At 37.9% G+C, this 19,929-nt stretch overlaps 1 protein-coding gene across 1 annotated transcript in view; it reads right to left on the bottom strand.

The window, feature by feature from the left end:
• Nucleotides 1-19,929, bottom strand: part of SLC2A13 (solute carrier family 2 member 13) — a 137,605-nt gene that overhangs the window by 13,593 nt on the left and 104,083 nt on the right. Inside the window, exon 7 of the mRNA XM_033057807.1 lies at nucleotides 9,666-9,791. Coding sequence (XP_032913698.1) covers nucleotides 9,666-9,791 — 126 coding nt within the window. The remainder of the gene's footprint in view (nucleotides 1-9,665; nucleotides 9,792-19,929) is intronic.

Raw genomic sequence — 19,929 nt, 5'->3', positions numbered from 1 at the left:
ACAGATAGTTTATTGCTTATTCCAGGCAGCAGACCCTGAGCTCCCAGCCAAACCAGCACTGTGCAGAAACAATTTTCCATAGCACTGTTAATACTTTAAAACCTCAGTTAACCACATATTTCAATGGGAATTGAAGAGAGAATAAAGTATCAATCCTTTGAAATTTTTACTGAAACAAAAGTGGGGGGTGGAACTTTCTAAATTTGCTAATCTTGTAAAATCTGAGACAAAAAAAACCACATAAGGACAAGGAGTTTAAAATAGAGATCAATATTGCATGCATTAGCATGCTTTTTAGCACTTCCCTGCTCTATTCAATTTCTAGTTATTGACATACATATAAAGTTTATATTTCAGTGGTTCTAACAGTAACATTTTGACCACCATAACCTTTCATCTAAGTATAGAACTGTGACATTCACTTTCTATAACAGCAATTTAGACACAAATATTACATTTTAACTACTACCAGCAGCTGTTTGCCATCACAACTGAAATACTTCAGATCTTGCATTCGTTGTTTTAAATAGATGATGGAACAGTATTTTTTAAACAGAGCTTTTCCCTGATTCCAGTAGGTGGCAATAGCTCTGCCCTAAAAAGCTCAGAGAAACCTGTTTCGGAAGGGGAATGAAGCACTGCATCCCCACCCATCCCTGCTGTACCAGGGAGGCTCTGAATTAAATCAGAGCTCTCCAAAAAAGATTCCTCTGCTGTCAGCCCTAAAATTCACTGCAAATCATCAATGTTGTAACTGAAAATGAAGCCCTAAGGCTCTAAGAGCACTTAAAACATGATAATTACTTCATGCCTGATTTGTGAGAGCGAGCACTTAACATAGAGTGTTGCTCTGCTTTGATTTGTGCATGCAGGTGCAATACCCATGCCTAATCTAGCGAGTTTTATAAAGTACATAAATGGTTAGTGATTACATTATCTCTAGTTTATGAAATTTATGAACTTTGGGTTCCAAAGTCTTCATTGTTATACACAACTCAACAGTCTGGGATGTGACAGCAGAAGAACTCAGCAGAAATCAAAGTAACCATCTATCTTTCATGGCCTCTGACATCTGAGAGTTTAACATAATTAAGTGCTTTTGAAAAATAGTTATTTTTCCAAGAAAATATGCTAAAATAGGAACACCCCCCATCTGAATCAAAGCTCTGAAGAACTCAATAATCAAGTAGAACCTCAAACTTGTCCCTTACTATTATCTATGCAAAGCTAATGTGACAGCTGTGGAACCTACAGGACAAAAGGGAGTCTATTCATCCTGCAAGGAGGAAGAAAAGCCCAAAGTGCTGCTGTTGAGAAGTATTACTTGCCACCTCTCAGACTGCCCACTTCCTAGCCTGTACTAACCAACAAGCTGAGTTAAAGTCACTACTTTAAATCAAAGGAATCAATAATTCCAGTTCCCCTTGTGCCAGTGAGGGATTGATGTTACTGCCTCCATTCTCAAGGAAATGAACCCCACATGCAAACAGCATGTACAGTAATTTCTATGACTTAAACTTATCAAACATATTGAGTTATTCAACTGCCCTACTGCAGAAATATGTTGATTTGTTTTCCCTCAAAAGTAAAAAATACTCTAAAAACTCCATTCTTTTAAGAAGGGAAGATATGAAACTTTTACTGTATACTGTTGTGATTATTGAAGAATTACTTACTATGGAATAAAAGTACATAAGATGTGGATTAGGGATGCTGTTAAAGGTACAAGCTTCTGTACAGAGGTCTGTGTTCAGCCCTGTCGAATGATCTTTATCAGTAAAAATGCTCTACCACATGGGTCTTTCCAAAATATTTTCCACCCTCCAAACAGAGAATTTAATTTTAGCAAATCCATTTCACAGTGTAAAAGCCTAAAGGAATCTGCTGAGACAGTCATCACAAATTATTTTTACTTAAATTCAATTTTCACAGTCAATAACCAAATAAATGTGAAAAACAACTATTGGAAATTCTCCCCTCAGAAAAAAACCCACATGCTCCCGAATATGAGTCAGCTCCCTTTCCTGGGCTCCAAGGCAGGAGGGGAAATCCCATCTCTGTCCCAGCAGCAGCTCCCTGCAGCTCCCACTCTGCTGTGCCCCTCTCAGACCCCTGGGCAGGGCTGGGAGCTGTGAGCTGCCCCTGCTGAACACGGCCCCAGCAGCGAGGCACCGACAGCTCTCAATCTGTCCCTAAGAAGATCAGCAGCTGGAGCAGCTAATTAGCAGCAGGCTCCTATGGGCAATGAAGGCTCTCTAATGTACATTTCATAAGGGAGAGAGAAAAGCTGCAGGAATTATCCTCATCCTCTAAGCACACTGATGAGTGACTGACAATTCTCTCGCACACACTGGCATTTTCTTCTCCTTCGCTTTCCTATCTCCTTTGCCAGCTAGGAGCACACATGCTTTTTAAACAGGGAACAAGAGTATTTTCCTTTTAGTTCCCCTTCAGCTGACCAGAGAATGACTGTAAAAAGCTGAAAGCTTGCTTCTTCAGCAGATGTATATTTAAATTTTGAACACCATAACCTCTTCTTCTTCGGACCACTTTTAAAATGAAGAGCACTGACTCAAACATTTTTCAACTTAAATAACACAATTTTTCTAGACACCAGCATTTGATTGACAATGCTTTAGTTAAAGGGTTACTTTTGTTTTTATATTCCAATTACCTCAGTGCTACAAGCATCTGAAGTAGTTGTACCAAGTAACCCAAACAGCAGTTGGCATTCCTGACCAGAATGCCTTTTAACTAGCAACCTGGAGTAAGATCCAGAAGCGTGTTTAGCAGCAAAGTAAAATAAAAAGGAATGAGTAGAGAACAAATGTACAGACAATGTTTCAAACTAACTAGTCCTGCTTTAAAATCTTATTTTGTGCAGGGTGTCTCCAACAAATGAATTCTGTCTTCAGCATAAAAACTAAACATTTCCTAGTCAGAACACACTCACTTCAAAACAAGGCTTTTCAAACATCCAGGATTTGCCACTGGTTGAGTAGAAATACTGTGTTAGAGCTATTAATAGTAATTCCTAAGTAATTATCTGAAAGGAATGTAAATAGTTTCAGTTTAGATTATCATGTTGCTTTGCTCACTGTTTTAGACCTAAAATGCAGCTATAATATACAAAGTACCTTATTTGTACAGACAGTAAATTAAAATACAATTAAATTATAACAGAAACTAAAAAAAGTCTTCCCTCTTTAGCAATTTAAACATTTTTTAAAAAAAGGACGAGACTATCTTCTATTAAAGCTACAATAAAATTCCACTCTCAATTATTTAATTACATCCTTACAATATTTCAGCACATGTATAGATTTCACCATCTTTATACATGCCTAAAAGGAGCTTATTATGGTTCTCAGCTCCACCATGAAATAATTTCCTTTTAAAATAATTTTAAAGTGTGATGTCTTAAAGATTTGAGCAGGAAGAGTGGCTGAAAGGATCTGAACATTAAAATTCTGCTTATTTTAGTACCTGCTCCTGCATCACCAATAAGACAGGCTCATCAAGGATTAAGCACACAGTATTCCATATTACTTTATCCTTCTATTCTTCCTCTTTGCTCTTACTAGTTAGCAGAAATGGCTTTAAAATATCCTTACAAGATTTCTTAAGTTCCTCTTCTACATCCCTTTTACAAATCATCGTGATATATGCACCCATTAGACTGTGATTACATGTCTGATGACCTCCTCCCAGGAAAGACCTCATGCCTTAGAGCGTTGGCTGACAAAGACTATAATCAGTTTCAGATCTTATTTTAATTTCTGTTTTCACACACCTCACTAATATATATTAGATATTATTGTGCTGAAGTACATACTTCCAATCAAACAGGACAAATATGATTGTGTCCTGCCACCCAGCTGCTCCAGGTTTTCATACTTTCTAGCACTGGGGAAGATAATCAGGATTTAATTCTGCATATATCTTGATTTTCTTTTCTAAACAATATTGAGGGAGAGAGGGGGCGTTTTATGTTCTGGTTCCTACTGAAGTGATGAATATTTCAATTTAGCCAACATTTACCATATTGTTCATCAAGAGATTTCTCTAAGACTACTGGTTATAATCACATCTCTTCTGAGTGCTGCCAACATACATGCAGATGTGAATATTCTCTTAATCCTGCTACTTTCCCGAATCATTTACTCCCTCTACTATAATTTTTTATGTGGTAAATAAGAGAACCATAATCCTACCTATAATCTTCACCTATTTATCTGATGACTTGATAAGAGAAATACTAGTTTCTCTCCTAATTACTGCTGAGTTAAGAATGAATTTTCAATGCAGACTTCATAGAAATGTTTGAAATAATCATTTCAGCAATAAAATCTTTTACCAATACTTCCTGCATGACAAAATAAGCCACATCTACCTATGGACAACAGAGTACTTAATTCCTGAGAGATTGCTCTGGGGCTAATCTTTCCTTGGTAACAGCAAAGGTCCGTAAAGCTGTTTCCCATGACGTACTGAAAACAGATTCTCAGCCTTCAAATTTGTAAATACATACATACATTCTCTTTTTGCATGAGTCAAGCAGTCACAGGAACTTTTACAAATGTATCTGTCATGATGCCAAACAAGCCTAATGAACTTACACGTCTGTCTTTATCTACAAGGGGGGAAAGTAACATGGTATTTTTAGAAAAATCTAATGTTCTTACAAAGTAAAAGTATTCTAATAGTTTTAAGAGTCTCATCTGCTATGCATTAGACAACAGGCAGCACTGCATGAATGTAAAGCTCTCCAGAACACTCTCGAGGCTGTGACAGACATTGGTATGTCCCCTGTTGGAAATAAACAAATCTGTTGTCTGAGAATCCAGCTAATGAACTCCCATGAATTTTTTTTTTTCTAACCAGTGGAATCTAGTTAGCATCCAGGCTCTAATGCCAAGGTCATTAGGCACACTCCTGAAACTGGGAAAGAGGGTTTGACTGCCTGCTGACCCGCTTCCTCTCACTGCACAGGCAATTCAAACCCACTTTTCCCCCAAAGAGGTTTCCAAGACACATTTAAACCCCTCAGCAAACTAGCAGATATGAGCAAAAGGCACATAGTGAAACCTAACAGCATTACTGACAATCTGTAAACATGCCATTCATTTTACATGGAAGGAATGTGCTCAGGAGAGCACTGGCTAGAGGAAAACAGAGCTTCCCAAAGACAGAGCTCTTCTGCACAGACTGCCCTTTGAGAGGGGAGTGCTTCTTTATATTGAGAAAAGCAGAATTCTCCATGAAGCATTAAACTCCCCTGGCAGGGAGATGTTCCTCTAACAAAGTTAATAAAAATGGCTGAAAAAAGCAAATCACTCAGCTCCTCTCTCTTTACAGATTTTTGTTCCCAGTCATTCTCCTTCAGGGACTGTGGAGACCTGCCAGCTAATTGTGTGGACAGGATGGCTTCTAGGCTTGTCCCTGATCTGATGATGATGTTATTATTTCTTCATAATTGTTTACTGTATAAAATCAACATCATTTTCTCCAGAGGAAGACTGCTCAGAGTTGCTCATGAGAGCGTTTTAGCTCAGTTGCGGGTCTGCTGTCGTCTTGACAACATACTCATGCCAAGGTTAATGTCACATCAAGGCTCTGTAAGTACCTCCTTCCCTTGCAGTCATTCCTTCAACTGTAAGGGCAGTAACGCAATTCAAAGTTTCTTCATTCTTGGTTGACCTTTAGGAATATTGCAATTACACACAGAGAAATTTCAAGAGAGAAATTTCTCTGAGTACTGTGGGACTAATTGTAATTGTGGGGAAAAGCCAGAAAGCACAGCACTGAAAGCAATCACCTCTACGTTTTGTCCTGGCTGAGAGAGGGACTCTGCCCATGACCTCTGCTGTGCCACCTGAGCTTCATATTGGAACCTTCTCACTGCATCCCCACCATCTGTACAAGTAAAATAATGCTTTTTATTAAGTTTATGGGGATTTCATAGTTCAATGTTCATGGAGAACAGAACTAAAAGGCTTTCTGTGCTACTGCTAAGTGCAAAACTTCCCTAAATCTTGGAAAACAGAGTCCCAGTGCAGAACCATGAGACTACACTGAAAGAAAATATACAGCTCTTCTTCTTTTACTACAAAGTAAATAATTTAATAATATTCTTGCTCATTGTCTTGGAACCATCCTTTATGTGTCCCTGGGCAGAGCTGGAGGCAGCAAGACTTGCATGTCAACAGCTATTTTGTTAACTGGTTCAGAAATATCATGGGCAGCAAAGCACCTGCCTGTGCTGGTGCCCTGGGAAAGACACTCGTCTCTGTGCTTTTCTAATACCAGTTGTGCTTATGTAACTGATTAAATAATGAACAATACCTCTCCACTGCTTGTGGCCCATGCATGATCTTACAGGCACACCAGTGCACATTACCCATGCTGCTTAAGCTCTGACTTGGACTCGGTCTGATTTATTCTTGTGCAGTCCATCTCTCCCCCAAGGCCGCTGCCAGCCACTGAGTTTCCAACATTCAACAGAACCCAAACGCTATATTCTTCTTGAAAAATATGTGGATGCTTTAATTGTCTCCCTGGGTTTCCATGACAACCACAGCAACATAAACAGCCTTGCTGGCAGCCACAGGAGACTGAAATCTCTGCTCTCTTCCTCCCCTCCCCAGAACGTCTCAATGTAGAACATACCGTAACCAAATAAATACAATTAACAATGGAGGTGGTGTCTAGTACACCTGGCTGGCACTGGGGAAATTGCTTGGAAATAAAATGTGTTACAGTATTTTATGGTACTAGTCAAAGCACTGCCTGCTACATCAGTGTTATCAAAGTATCTTGGGACCAACAGTGAAAAACAGTGCAAAGCTCTAAATACATAAACAGAAGTTTTCTATGCCAGTCTGCACGGCTGCAGAGAGCTTTAAACAACAGATAACAGGGCCTTCTCTGTTAGTGCTTCTGAGCACCTCTCACCTTGGTGGTAGGTTTTACATCAGGAATAGGTAAGCTCCTGAGTAAATGTCAGGACAGTTGGGCTTCAGATGGCTGCAGCTCCCAGCTTTCCAGCAAGAAAATCATAAACAAGGTGTGACCACAGCAGCAGTAAAATGCTCTGCCTGGCACTGTCAGCCCGAGTCCAGGAGAAGCTCTAACTCCTGAACAGCATCCTGAGAGCTGCTGCTTCTGCTAATGCTCTGCCATCTGAGGTCCTACAAGTCCCAAACAAATAGCTCAGGTCTTTCTTCTCTCCTGAGCAAAATTAATGGCAAAATAGATTTTCCATGAGCCAAGTGTAACCCTGGAGGTTTTAAGCCATTTAAACTCATTTGTCTAATACCAGATGGCATGAAGCCATCAGGATACACAAGAGTCACAAAAGAGGCCACTGATAATTACCTTATCAGCTGTCCATACTCACAAAATCATCTTTCAAATTATTATATTGCTTTCTGATCACCATAATGATCTAGTTTGTGACAAAATAACTTTGTGAAAGAAAGGGCTGCAATTTCCTTCACAGTGCTGTCAGTTTGTCTCAGGCACTTGTTCTCCTTCTGCCAGGGAGATACAGATGCCTTGGGCTGGTCTGAGACACAACTGGGGATGTAACTGTGCTGTTTTCCCTGCAGCAAGCTTCCCTTGGCAGGGAAATCCTACGGCTTTTTGGGACTGATTTTGCTCTAAAGCAGACTCAGGATTTGAGCAAACATGTGAGTCCTTGAAAAGAAAAATCTATAGGGATTCCCCTGGGCCAGTAAGCAGAAATACATGTGAAGAGGAGGAGCAGAATGAAAAGGAGAAGGTGAAATGCTTCCCTCTTCCATCAGGGCTTGGAAGGCACAGAAGACACAGACACCTGACATTTCACAGCTTGAAGGATTGACTTTTTGAAAACTGCCTGATTACACATACCAGGTGGAGGCAACAGAGAAATTAATAAAATAAACACCAGAAATGGTGATGAATATTTAGAAAAAGAACTGAGGATATTTTTTGGCTTTCCACATAAAGGCAGAACTTTCACAATGGTGACTACCAATATAACATAGATAAAATTTTTTCATTTCTTCTTGAAGGATTTTAAGCAGGGTCCTCATGCTATGGAATTCTTGCACATAGACTGCATTTTGCAATATGAAAATGAAATATTTTTTCTCCCCTATCTCATTTGCTCCAATAGGCTGCACAGCAAAGAGTCTATGTGAGACTGAATCATGAATATGAAAAAATTGCTTATGCCCACATTTACTGAGTTATAGCTCAGCTATAACAATAGCACTGGCTATTGAAATAAAGTTTAATTTTATCTATCAACTATTAATAACAAGTTTTTGTTTGTATATACGTCTTTCTGCATTCTAGTGTGATTCTTCTAATTACAGACAAGTTACTTAAAACTACAGTATATAGGAAATGAATGTTGACTTGGAGTATAAAGAGGTATCTGTTACCTTACAAATATGAGAGTCCAACATGCTGCAGATCACATCAGGGTATCAGGTAACATGCAAGGTATGTTCCATAATGTGACATTGAAGGCAGTCACAGAACAAGCAGGTCAGATGAGATTTTTTAGTTTTCACAGCAATTTAACTGTAATAGCCCCAAAATCACCACAGTGCTTTCAAATTAGGATTAAAAAAGATAAGCTACTCTTTTCTGCACCTGGAATTAATTACTAGGCCTAATAGTACAGAAATCAAAATGAATTCAATTTTAGAGTAGTTTTATAATAATGATTCTATAATTAGTAGACATTTTCATACTTTTCAACCTCTGTCCAATATGACTCAGTGCCATTAAGACAGTTGGGTTTAAATTCTGAGAAGTATGTATGGAAGTTTAAAAAAAAAAAAAAAAAAAAGACAAAAACCTTTGCCTATTCCCTAGGTATGGTCATGGTGTGTGGGTGGCTGAGAAGAATTATGTTGAGGTGGTTTTATCAGAAGAAGTAATTACATAATTCCCTTGTGGCTCTGAACCATTCTAAACCCTAATCCAAGCCCTAATCATTACTAAAGTATTCATAAAGCCTCCACAAGACAATGTTCCAACTCACAAAGCTATTCCTTAGGAATAATCAGTACTTCAGAAAACTTGAAGGTTGCTGTGACTCCACAGGAAATTAAGAAAGAGATGTGATATATTTTGCAGTTGCACCTAGAAATGCACATGATTTTACACTCAAATGCAACATATGGCATGACACCCCTTTCAGGCACAGAACCACAGAAATCTGTGACCAAACCCCATGCTTTTGACAATTTGAACTTTTCAGATTTTGCTAATTTTAGTTTATTCAGCTGTGCTAATTGTTTCTTTGGTAGGCCAATATTAAACATGTCATTTAATTAATGCATTTAAAAAGAAAATTAATTCAGAGGGTTTTAAGTATATAACTAGGGAGTATGCCACTTCAAATGAATGAAAAACATCAAGGAAAGGTAATTTTCCTAATTTCCAGTGTACTTTTGCCATGCTTCCTAAGTGTCAGACTACTCCAAAAGGGCTGCACACATCAGGGTCAAGGCTTTAATTTATTGTTAGGAAGTAATCACCCATTTTTGACAATGTCAACACATCTTAAGAATTTAACACTTTTTGTAAAAGTAAAATTGTTCTCAAAAGCATAAAATACACTCTCTGTAGAGCATAAGCATAATAAATCTCGACAAGTGACATACCTGCCCCAAGCTGCTTTCATTGTAGAATCTTTATCAACAGGAATGCATGAGGATTCAACAACACTTGATTTATTCAATTTGTAGCAGAGACCACAGTCTGGATCTAACATACATCCATTGCAATAACTGAAAGAGAAAGAAAAAAAAAACTTAAGCAATACTTCATTCATTTGTGGATGTCAAAACCAACAGAATCTCCTAAAAAGCTTTGGAATTCACATAGTTAAGTTGTCAAGTGTTGGAGACAAGACAAATAAGTTCTCCAGAAAGTATCACATATTGCTTTCACCCTGTTCTGTAACACATTTTGGTAGTCCACCTGCATCTACCCTGTGACATCTGATCTGATTGAAGAAAAAGAATCATTGTAGAATCACAGCATGGTTTCAGATGGAAGGGACCTTAAAGATCATCTAGTTCCAACGTCCCCTGCCATGGGCTGGGACACCTTCCACTAGACCAGGTTGCTCAGAGCCTGATCCAACCTGGCCTTGAACAGCTCCGAGATGGGTCATCCAAAGGTTCTCTGGGCAACCACATCAGTGACTTACCACCCTCACAATAAAAAGGTTTCTTCTTGATATCTAGTTTAAACATTCTATTTCAGTTTGAAGTCATTCTCCCTTGTCCTATCATATATCATACCTAATAACCAGAGATCATAATACCATGTATCTCCATGAGCAAGTTTGGCATGTGAGTTTCCACTACATTTGACAGAAGGAGTCATTGTGTCAATAGAGGCAATTCACATATAGGCATCTAGAATCCAAAAATATCCCATCTGCCCCTTACCTGTCACTGCAGAGTGTGCAGTGCTCTTGCAGATTATTCCTGTACATCACACTTGCCAGCTCTGTACAGATGTGTCTGATTTCCTTGGGAGTCTCAGTAAGGACAAGATGGTAACATTCAGGCAAAGTTTCCCTAATGCCATTCTGTTAGGTGTTCAAGTGACTAGACACCAAAACTGTCCTCTAGATACCACTGGCTGCACTGACCACATCCCCACAGACTCTGCTGGCAGCCTGGACACCAAGGGCCCTACAGATACTTCTCTGAGGAGTCAGTCTAAAATCTGTCTCTAAAATCTGACTGATGGGGATGTATGGCATTACAAAGTTCCCCATGCAGTGCAAGTTACCTGAAAGCTGCTGGCACAAAGCCTTGCAAACACTCACTCATTTGCTCCTGTGATTAAACTACACAGGTATTTATCTTCCCTGGAAGCCATTTTAGATTTAGAGAAACATTTTCACCAGTAAAGACCCTGTTATATCTATGGGATAACTTTAGGTGGTAAAAATTAGAAAAATTAGCAACTGCAAAACATAGAGTAAGTCTGGAAATCTGAAAATAAAATTAAACTTTGAAATGCAACATCTGGAAACATATAATTAAGGTGACCAAAGTAGCTTTAACATACACTCCTGTAACAACAAAATGAAGAAAATACTCTTTTCCAAGTGTGTATCTTTATCACAATAAGGATTTTTTGAATTAAGGAATATCCTGTTCAAACTACTTAATCATGAGAAAAAGTAAAAGTAACAGTATAACAAAGTCTCAAGAATGTAAAGCAGACTATATGCACATAAAAAGTCTGAAAGTATAATGCTTAAAATCTAATTATTCAAACTCTTTGAATTATAATGTTTCTAAAAGAATAATAAGGTCAACTCACATAGCAGATGGCAAAAAAAGGACTTGCACTGTGTTAATAAAATGTATTCATTTAGATTTTCCTACTTCTCCCAAGTTTGAGAAAAGTGTGCTCTTTACTATTGTGTTCTTTCCAAATTATTAAATTACTGCAGAATTTCTATGTTGTCTACATTTAGAATATAAACCTATTTTAAACACACCTTCCTCTGTTTAACTGGTTGGTCAAATTCCAGTCTAAACAGTTTGTGGATTTTTAATTAGGAAAGTTGAATTAAATCTGCTCTTAATTAAGATATAGACTGTAGAAAATATTTTTACCTCAGAGATGAAACAAAACTCAGATGAAAGTCAATCATTTTATCTAATTGTAGTAAACATTTATTCTCTTAAAAGATAAATGAGAAAATCGTAATCCTGCAATTAGCAATTTTCAAAGGAAAGGACAATACCACTATTACAGCAGTAAGACTTAGTCACATTTTGTTACATTGATATTAGTACATTAATGGCCAGTAACCAAAAGAGTTTACAGGAACAGAAGACTGCAAGCAAATGAAAACATTTTTATAAAGCCCAAATGTATTCAAGTATGCAACAATAATACAATACAAATTAATACAATAAAACTGTATAAAATTATAATATTTCCTTATATTGAAAATAATTTCATGATATCAAACAGGATTGTGACATATGATTTTCAAACTATAGAACATTTTCCACTGAAATTATGATATCAAAGTGCCTGTAAGCAACATGAATTTCTAAAAAGACACAGTGATTAGTGTCATCTTTGTGGTGTTGCCAGCAGAGGACAGGACAGACACTGGACACCTCCTGGTTTTCCTCAGTGTCTGCACAAGAATCAATGCAGAGATGAACAGCAGAGCGGGATTTGCACTGTCTGTTCCATCCTGCTGGGAAACTCCACGTAACCTCATGTAGTGCTGGATATCAGTAACCAGTCAAGTGGAAGAACAAGATATCTTTATTCTTTCCTTTCCATCCAGAAAAAAATTGAGAGATTTGAGTATTGATTCCAGTGTCTGTCTACATGGCTGCCACTTCAGCTGATCCTCTGGCTTTATTGGATGCTGTAGAATAATTTAGGTTGGAAAAGATCTTTAGCACCATCAAATCCAACTGGTTTTCCTGATAGCACTCAACATAATAAAGGCTGCTGGATTTCATGTCTTGCCAAATGTCAGAGGTTATACAGAGTTACTCAAAACAATTAAAATAACTTAAAATTATTATTTTCCATGTCTTATCTGAAGTTTGTCTTTCAGACTGAACAGTTAAATAACAGTTCTTTATAAACCCTTTACATTTGGGCTAGGATTTCCTGTCATTACCTATATAGTGAGTTCATACAATCAGACTCTGGCTTCAGATTTTAGAGACAATACTAATTTATGCCAGAGGAAACACAGAAATCCAACACACAGACCTAAACCCATTTCAGATGTAACTCCCAGCAGACTAAGAGTAGGCAGCTGCTATTCAGAACATTTAGCATTCTTCTGTACCCTGTTTTATCACTGATATAAAATTTTATGTTGTCTTTGATGAGATACATGGTCATCGCTTTTTCCAAGATGAAGACCAGTATTTTTTTCTCCAAAACTCCAGCACATATACAATAAAATTGTTTCATAATATAATAAATAAACCTCTATTTTTATTTTTTTATTTTTTTTTGCAAAAAAGCAGGTAAAAACCACCAAAGACACCGTGTTCTGAGGTTGCTCACTCTAGAAGTATAATATATAGTAGTTTCAGGTTTATGGTCTTCTTCACTCTAGCCCCATTATTATTTGCTAAACTATTTAAACTATTTGAAATTGAGCACATATTCTGACATACATGTTCATAGTTATATAACTAATATAGGATATAGAATATACCAGGAAAAGAATGCACAATTTAATACTTACTGAAATTAAACTATCTCCTACAGAGCTCATTCCTCTCCTCAGAAGTACCTCAGGCATATCAATCTATATATATTGAAAAATATGTCAGAGGATGAATCTTTAAAAATATTGGTAATTCTTCAAATCCACACCACAGATCAGTTACAGCCTTGAAAGCTCTATATAAGAGTACTCTTGGATGTCCAGGTAGGAAAGGAAATTTGCATTCAATTATAAACAGGAGATATGCTTCCTCTAGTTACCATGAGATATTTACATTTGTGCTAAGTTTATGACCTAGTGTCTCAAAAACAAGTCAATCAGTGAAAAGCCGGTTCAAAACTCCCAGGTACGATGGTTGTCTGTAAGACTGACAATTCAAGACTGAAATACCTGAGAGAGATTACTTGATTTTAATGAAACCAGGCAGCATTACAGCAGAAAGGTTTTACAATGAGCCTGCTTGCCAGCTGGGCTCCTAGGCAACCCAACGAGAATCAAGTGTTGAGACTTCAGATGCTTCAGCCTATGAGGCAGAATAACAGCAACCAGGACTCCTGGGCTCCAGAAATCAAAAAATGCCCAGCTTCTTTGCAGATCAGTGGCATGAACTCAGTAGAACAAAGTAGCCTGGCCTCTCAGTTTATGGGGAACGGCCACAGAATGGGATTCCTGGGTTCCTGCTTAAACATCACAGCCTGTTTATTCTGTTTAGCAGAGTAGATATCCCCAACCCTGCGATTCCTCACCTATTCTGCCAACACACTCACACCTATCCCCTTCATCCAACCACACAGGAGTAACTGATATCTAGAAAGACTGACAGCATCAATGTTGAGATCCTTTGATAGCAATTTCTTGCCACTTCCAGAACACTCTGCTCTGGATCAGCCTGCCCGATTACCTGTTCCTGAGGTTAGAGGTTGATCACAAAGGCCACAATGCCATCCTGTCTCACAGACATCTTACACTATATGGATGAATTACTAATTTACTAGCTGTGTAACCAAAATTACTGTATTATTTCTTCCTAACAGTTTACTAGGCTTTAAGGTAGACTCTGAATCTAAAATACTGAATAAAATCTCCGACCTGCCAAAGTGACTCTCCAGGTTCTGATGATTCATAACTGTTTTTCTCCCCTGCTTACAATACTCCATATTTAAGTTTGTTTCATCATTACATTTTGCACTTTAAGTTTGTAAAATGACCTTGTAAGTAATGACTCTCCTGCAATTCTCTTGTAGTCTTATAATTTGAGCTAAAGTTTTGCCTTGCCCATATTTGCTCAGTGGTTTAGTACTAAAAGACCCTTGCTCAGTGCCTTTGCTCTCCAAGTACCATTTCTCTTTTCCTCACACTATTTTGACTATTTCAAGCTGAACCTCAATTAAAAACATTTCATCAATTTTAATTTTTGCCACATTTTAAAGAACTTTCAAGTTTGCTTTTCATATTCTGTTACCCAATTACCAAATGTATCGGTATTTTCCTATTGTCCAGCTACAGAAATGCAAACAGAACTTGAAAATGCATTCTGGACTGTGTAGCTGTACAGAATGTATCACCTGATTTCATAATATCCTACTGCATGAGTAGCAGAACAGCCACTCAAGAGTATCAAAACATTCCCAAATACAGACTTTTTTTGTGGACAGACTCTTTCCACTACTTTCAGCTCTGCCATTCACACTGAGTACATGCTGCAGAATCAGTCTGAGTATGTGAAGAAGGCTTTTTCTGGGAAAACCTGACAGACCTGCTAAATGCAAGCTGGATTTTATGGGTCCCTTCCAACCTGAGATATTATATGCAAGACATTTTGCTTCTGTCTTGTCCACAGAGTAAATTCCACTGTTGTGAGTTTTTTAACCCACTTCTCCTGCTCTGTATGATGCAAATATTCATATACCTGACGTTGGTTTTCCTCACAGAACTGCAGGAACAATAAAAACTGTCTCAGGCAGGAAAGGCTCAGTGCAGGGACAGGAGGTCTTGCAGTATCTACTGAGGATTAGTACATCCCACCCAGAGACAATATAAGCTGCAAACCATTGCAGGCTGAAAGGAATGTCACTTTGTGCTGTTTTCTCGTATTTCCAGCTTGCTGTTTGCCACACTGGAAACATGAGCCTAAGCCAGGCGGATCTTTCATCCTACTCTCAGGTTACTCTTTGTTCTCAAGGTTGACTAGGTACACAGTCTCTGCCTGCCTTAGCATGCAGTGTAGCTCCATTCCATCTCCTTACAGAACAACAACAAGCTGGGATCAAGTTTTCCTTGCTTCTGTTCTTGTACTCTATCTACAAGACAATGTCTCTTCCTCCAGTCTCGACCTAAAGAAAATGGCCAAGACAGCTAAGCTCAGTATCACTGGTCAGGCCAAGCCTACTGAGCTGGACTCACCAAGGGACACAGGCTGATTGAATCCAAACAGCCAAGGTGTTGAGTTCAACAACAGCCAAAAAATCAAACCAAGTACTCATGGACAAATACTACAGTAGACTTATTAGCCCTGTTGACATATTAGGATATTGATACTTTCAGCCAGATATACAACAAAGGATCTTAGGATCTTTTTGAAAAATGGCTTACTTCTTTTTATACACAAACTCATCTCAGCTAGTACTAGGACAATGTTTAAAACTGCCTGATGCCGGTGCCTGTGGGCTTGTGCTGTTTGCACAGGTTTCATAGCACCTCAGGCATGAAATCAAGGTTTTCTTTATACTTCTGATGATTCCTGTGTTGCTTCCGGAAGTGAAGGACTAAATTCAGGTTGCATATAAGTGGACAAGAATAGAGGGGATGCTTTAAGCAGTTAAAATGTGTGCTAACTCCAGATACCATTTCCAGCTGTTGTATCTGGGACACAGGAAATACAATAATTAACAAAAAATGAGAAAAATCCACTTGGACTTCAAGAGCACTTTTCTGCTAATTTAAGAGACTAAGTGTCAAAAAAGTTTATTTGCTAAGTTTTACCTGTTAGGTAACACATGCATCTATTTAGTGGCATCCACAAGGAAAAGCTATCATTTATAATCACAGTACTCGGGTGCTAATTGCAGTCCTGTAATTTACCACACAGATACCCCAACAGATCGAAATCACAGTTATGTTCTAGTATGATCAACCCTTTCTCATCTTCAAATCAGGCTCCTGCTCCATCTATCCCACTGAGATGATCCTTTAGGGTGTCCTCCCTAAAGTTCCAGACCAGCCCTGAACCTTTACCCTTCTTGATATGCCAGCCACATATAAATACATTAGCTTTCTTCAAACATTCCTCAAACCTTCTTCACAAAGGCTCCCATTCCTCAACTATGAAATAATTGACACAACCTCAGATGAATTGTTTTCAGCCTCTTGGTGTTTGCTACTTCTGCTTTAGATGTGGTGAGGATGTGAAGATTTATCTATTCTTCTCACCTATCATAGTCCTACAAGGATAATGACTCTACAAACCCTGCCTAGTCCTTAGATCCTCTGCTGCTACAAGCACCTTGGCAGCAGACTGTGCTGAAATGCTGGCATCACATGAGAAGTGTCCTGATCTACTTGCTTATAGGTATCAATTGCTTCTTGTCTTGATGATTTTTTTTTTTCTGAATTTATAGAGCCTCCAACACAGAGATTCTTGATTTATTCCTGGAACTGAGCAACACAGACAATAAAGAACAGAAACAACTGACTTATACGTGTCTTTATTTTGGACAGAATGGATGTCTCTGTAGGATAATTTGCTTTCAAAACTACTTTTCCAAAGAGACTCTACTCGTAGATACCATATTCCCAGCTTCCAGGCAGATCAGATAGAAGCCCTGTTCCAACTTGATTAAAATCATTCTTGTGTGACTAAAACCTGCAGACCATGTGAAGTACAGCACCATTACTTCGGGAGATTTAAAAAAATCATTCCCTAAGTATTGTTTCGGGTTTTGTTAAACAGCAAAGTCAAGAAGTACTAGCAGAGATGTGAAGTGTTAATAGGTTACTGTATGAATTATCACCTTGTTTCCTCACTAATGCAGCATTTGAGTCAAAGCCTGTGGAAAACTTAACAATGGTTACAGGAACTGCATTGCATTCAGACATTATAGTTCAGGTAAGCTACTTTTCAGATCTTTCTGTTTAAATTGATGAGGAGTTTTTTCTCATTTATTTTAAAGATGCTTACAACATGGACTGGCATATTCCTTCCTATCCTTTATAATTTAAAATTAAATTACAGATTTTGAGTGATAGGACCAACATGCCAGCACAGGGAAAATCATTACCAAGCAATATATCACTACATTATTTACTTTATAAATGTCAAGACTATGTTGAGGTAATTTCACAGTTCTGCAACATAAACTATTAGAATTTTAGCTACACTTCATAAGAGCTGGCAAAAGCATTCTCAGACATGTTTATCTCTTTATATATTCATAATTTTCTGACCTCAATGGCCAAAACACATTATTATTGCAATTCTCAATTGTCAGAGAGACCAGTAGCTCTAGGCGCTTTGACATTAGAAAGAGAAAATGAGAATCATATTTTTAAAAATAGTGGTTCCATGATACAGTGAAATTATGAAAAATAACAATGCCTAGTTTGCTGATAAATCAGATTGTCAATGAGTTCTCAATAAAATAAAGTACAATACTTAATACACCTACTATATGCATCCTAGGGTTATTAAATACAATAAAACCAGCTTCAGTTACTAGGTTAGCTGAGTTTTTCAGGACTGATCACAACTACGTACATTCTCCTGCTACATTCATAAAGAAAAGATATACTTATGTCTATTAGCTGTCTTACTAAATGGCTATGTGGGAGTACTAAACATTGTTGCCTTCATCTTGGTTCTGTGTATTTGTACAGTGAGCTAAGGATCATGAACCACGTGAGGCTGACTAATTCAAAAATGAACAACAGAGTCCTTGTGTGCCCAGCACAGCTGGCACCGCCTGTATTATTTGAATCAGTCTGAAGACAATATGTTCAGGAAGGATTCCGAGAAACTCTGTGTGCACAGGTATCATTTCCCTAAAATACGAGGGTTGACCTAAGCTTAACACAATATTTACCATTTTCATATAGTAACTGACGTGAAAAATATTACTTAAGCAGAACAGGTTTGCATTATGTCTTCTAGAGCAGACCAAGCTTCAAGAAGTGCAGAGAGAGACATGAATGGAGACAAAACAAGCAAGAATACAGGACAGCAGGACCAAAGCCATTTTACAGAAATGGCTCAATGTCCCAGTCACATCATTGATTCTTTAAAGATTGGGAAAAGGTGGAAGAGTAGGTAATACACATGCTCTAACCTAAACATCTTTCCAGAATCAGACAAGTTCCTTGGAAAAATGGGAACGTTTATAGGGTTTAGGTAGTCAGAATAATAACAAGAATGGATAGTTCATCTTTTCATTTCTAAGTTGACAAATTTTGGAATGGTGTTGCTTTGTCTTCTCAAATTTACCTTTGAGATTTCTGTGGCCTTGATGATAAGTACGATCACAGCTGCTGAGGAGATTAAGATCAAATAAAACAGACGGTCACACTGCAAATATCTACACAACCTTACACAGCTGAGTGTGAAAATGAAATATGATTAATGGATGGTACAGAGAGGAGCATTCACCCTGCCTCTCCTCAGTGAGATACACACCCACTTGCAGTTGTAAGGAGGCAAAAAATATTACTGTGTTTGGAGTGCCCTGCTGAATTTCTGGTATTTCCATGATTCAATTTTTTTTTTCACAGATTAATGAATTATTTTTTGGCTGTTCAACAATAATCTTGCATGTCTCTACATCAAATGAAAATACTTTATTTGATTTATTTTATGCACAGCATATCTTACTGGTTAGTTTTCTGCATTCATGTACAGGTACCTTGTAATTCCATTTGCGTGGCACAGCTCTTTGAGAACACAGTACTCAAGCCCTACATGCTTCTTTAATTAGGACAATGACTGTGCTCTTTATTTGGTAGTCTTTCTATCTTCATTGTTATTCTAGCAGCAGGAATTAGTCTGTGCAGAGGAAAATGGATCTGAAGGAACAACAAGAAAACAGATTCTTTGTAGCAGCTCTAAGGGTTCCTTAATGGACACCCATACTTACTTTATTTAACCCAATGGATTTACTAACATAAAAAGTACTTTTACTCTGCATAGTATCAGTGAATCTTCTGCCAGCAAAATTAATTCTACTGACGTTTTCATAACTTATAAATACACTTTGACATAGACAAACACAAATTATGTTTAGGAAACACCCTCACACTCTGAAATGCCCAAGCTGCAAACAGGCTTAGACTTTAAGTTTACCTCACCTCAGAGAAGCACTTATCTCCATAAGAGGAAGAGAACTACGAGCTGCACTTGTACAGGCACATATTTAAAAGGGAAATTACAGTGAGATGGCATTATGTGCTCATCTTCTGAAGTCCTGCTGCCTTTTGCTTTTCCCAAACCTTCTGAGACCTCTCAAAGACTTGCAAGATACAGTGTTAAGCAATCTGAGACACCAGCAGTTTTACTGGAACAAGCTAAAATATGGGTTAAAGAGCAAGGGACTACTGACATTAATTTACTTCCTTTTACTTGGATTGGATATTCTGTTTGTAAATGTCTCCACAGCAACACTTGCTGCCCTATGCAGTGGATATCTGTACAGTAA

This window comes from Catharus ustulatus, chromosome 4 (assembly GCF_009819885.2).
Source record: "Catharus ustulatus isolate bCatUst1 chromosome 4, bCatUst1.pri.v2, whole genome shotgun sequence".
In the NCBI taxonomy this organism is placed as follows: domain Eukaryota; kingdom Metazoa; phylum Chordata; class Aves; order Passeriformes; family Turdidae; genus Catharus; species Catharus ustulatus.
Note: the sequence above shows the minus strand (reverse complement) of the source record. Positions and strands in the feature narration are given on the sequence as shown.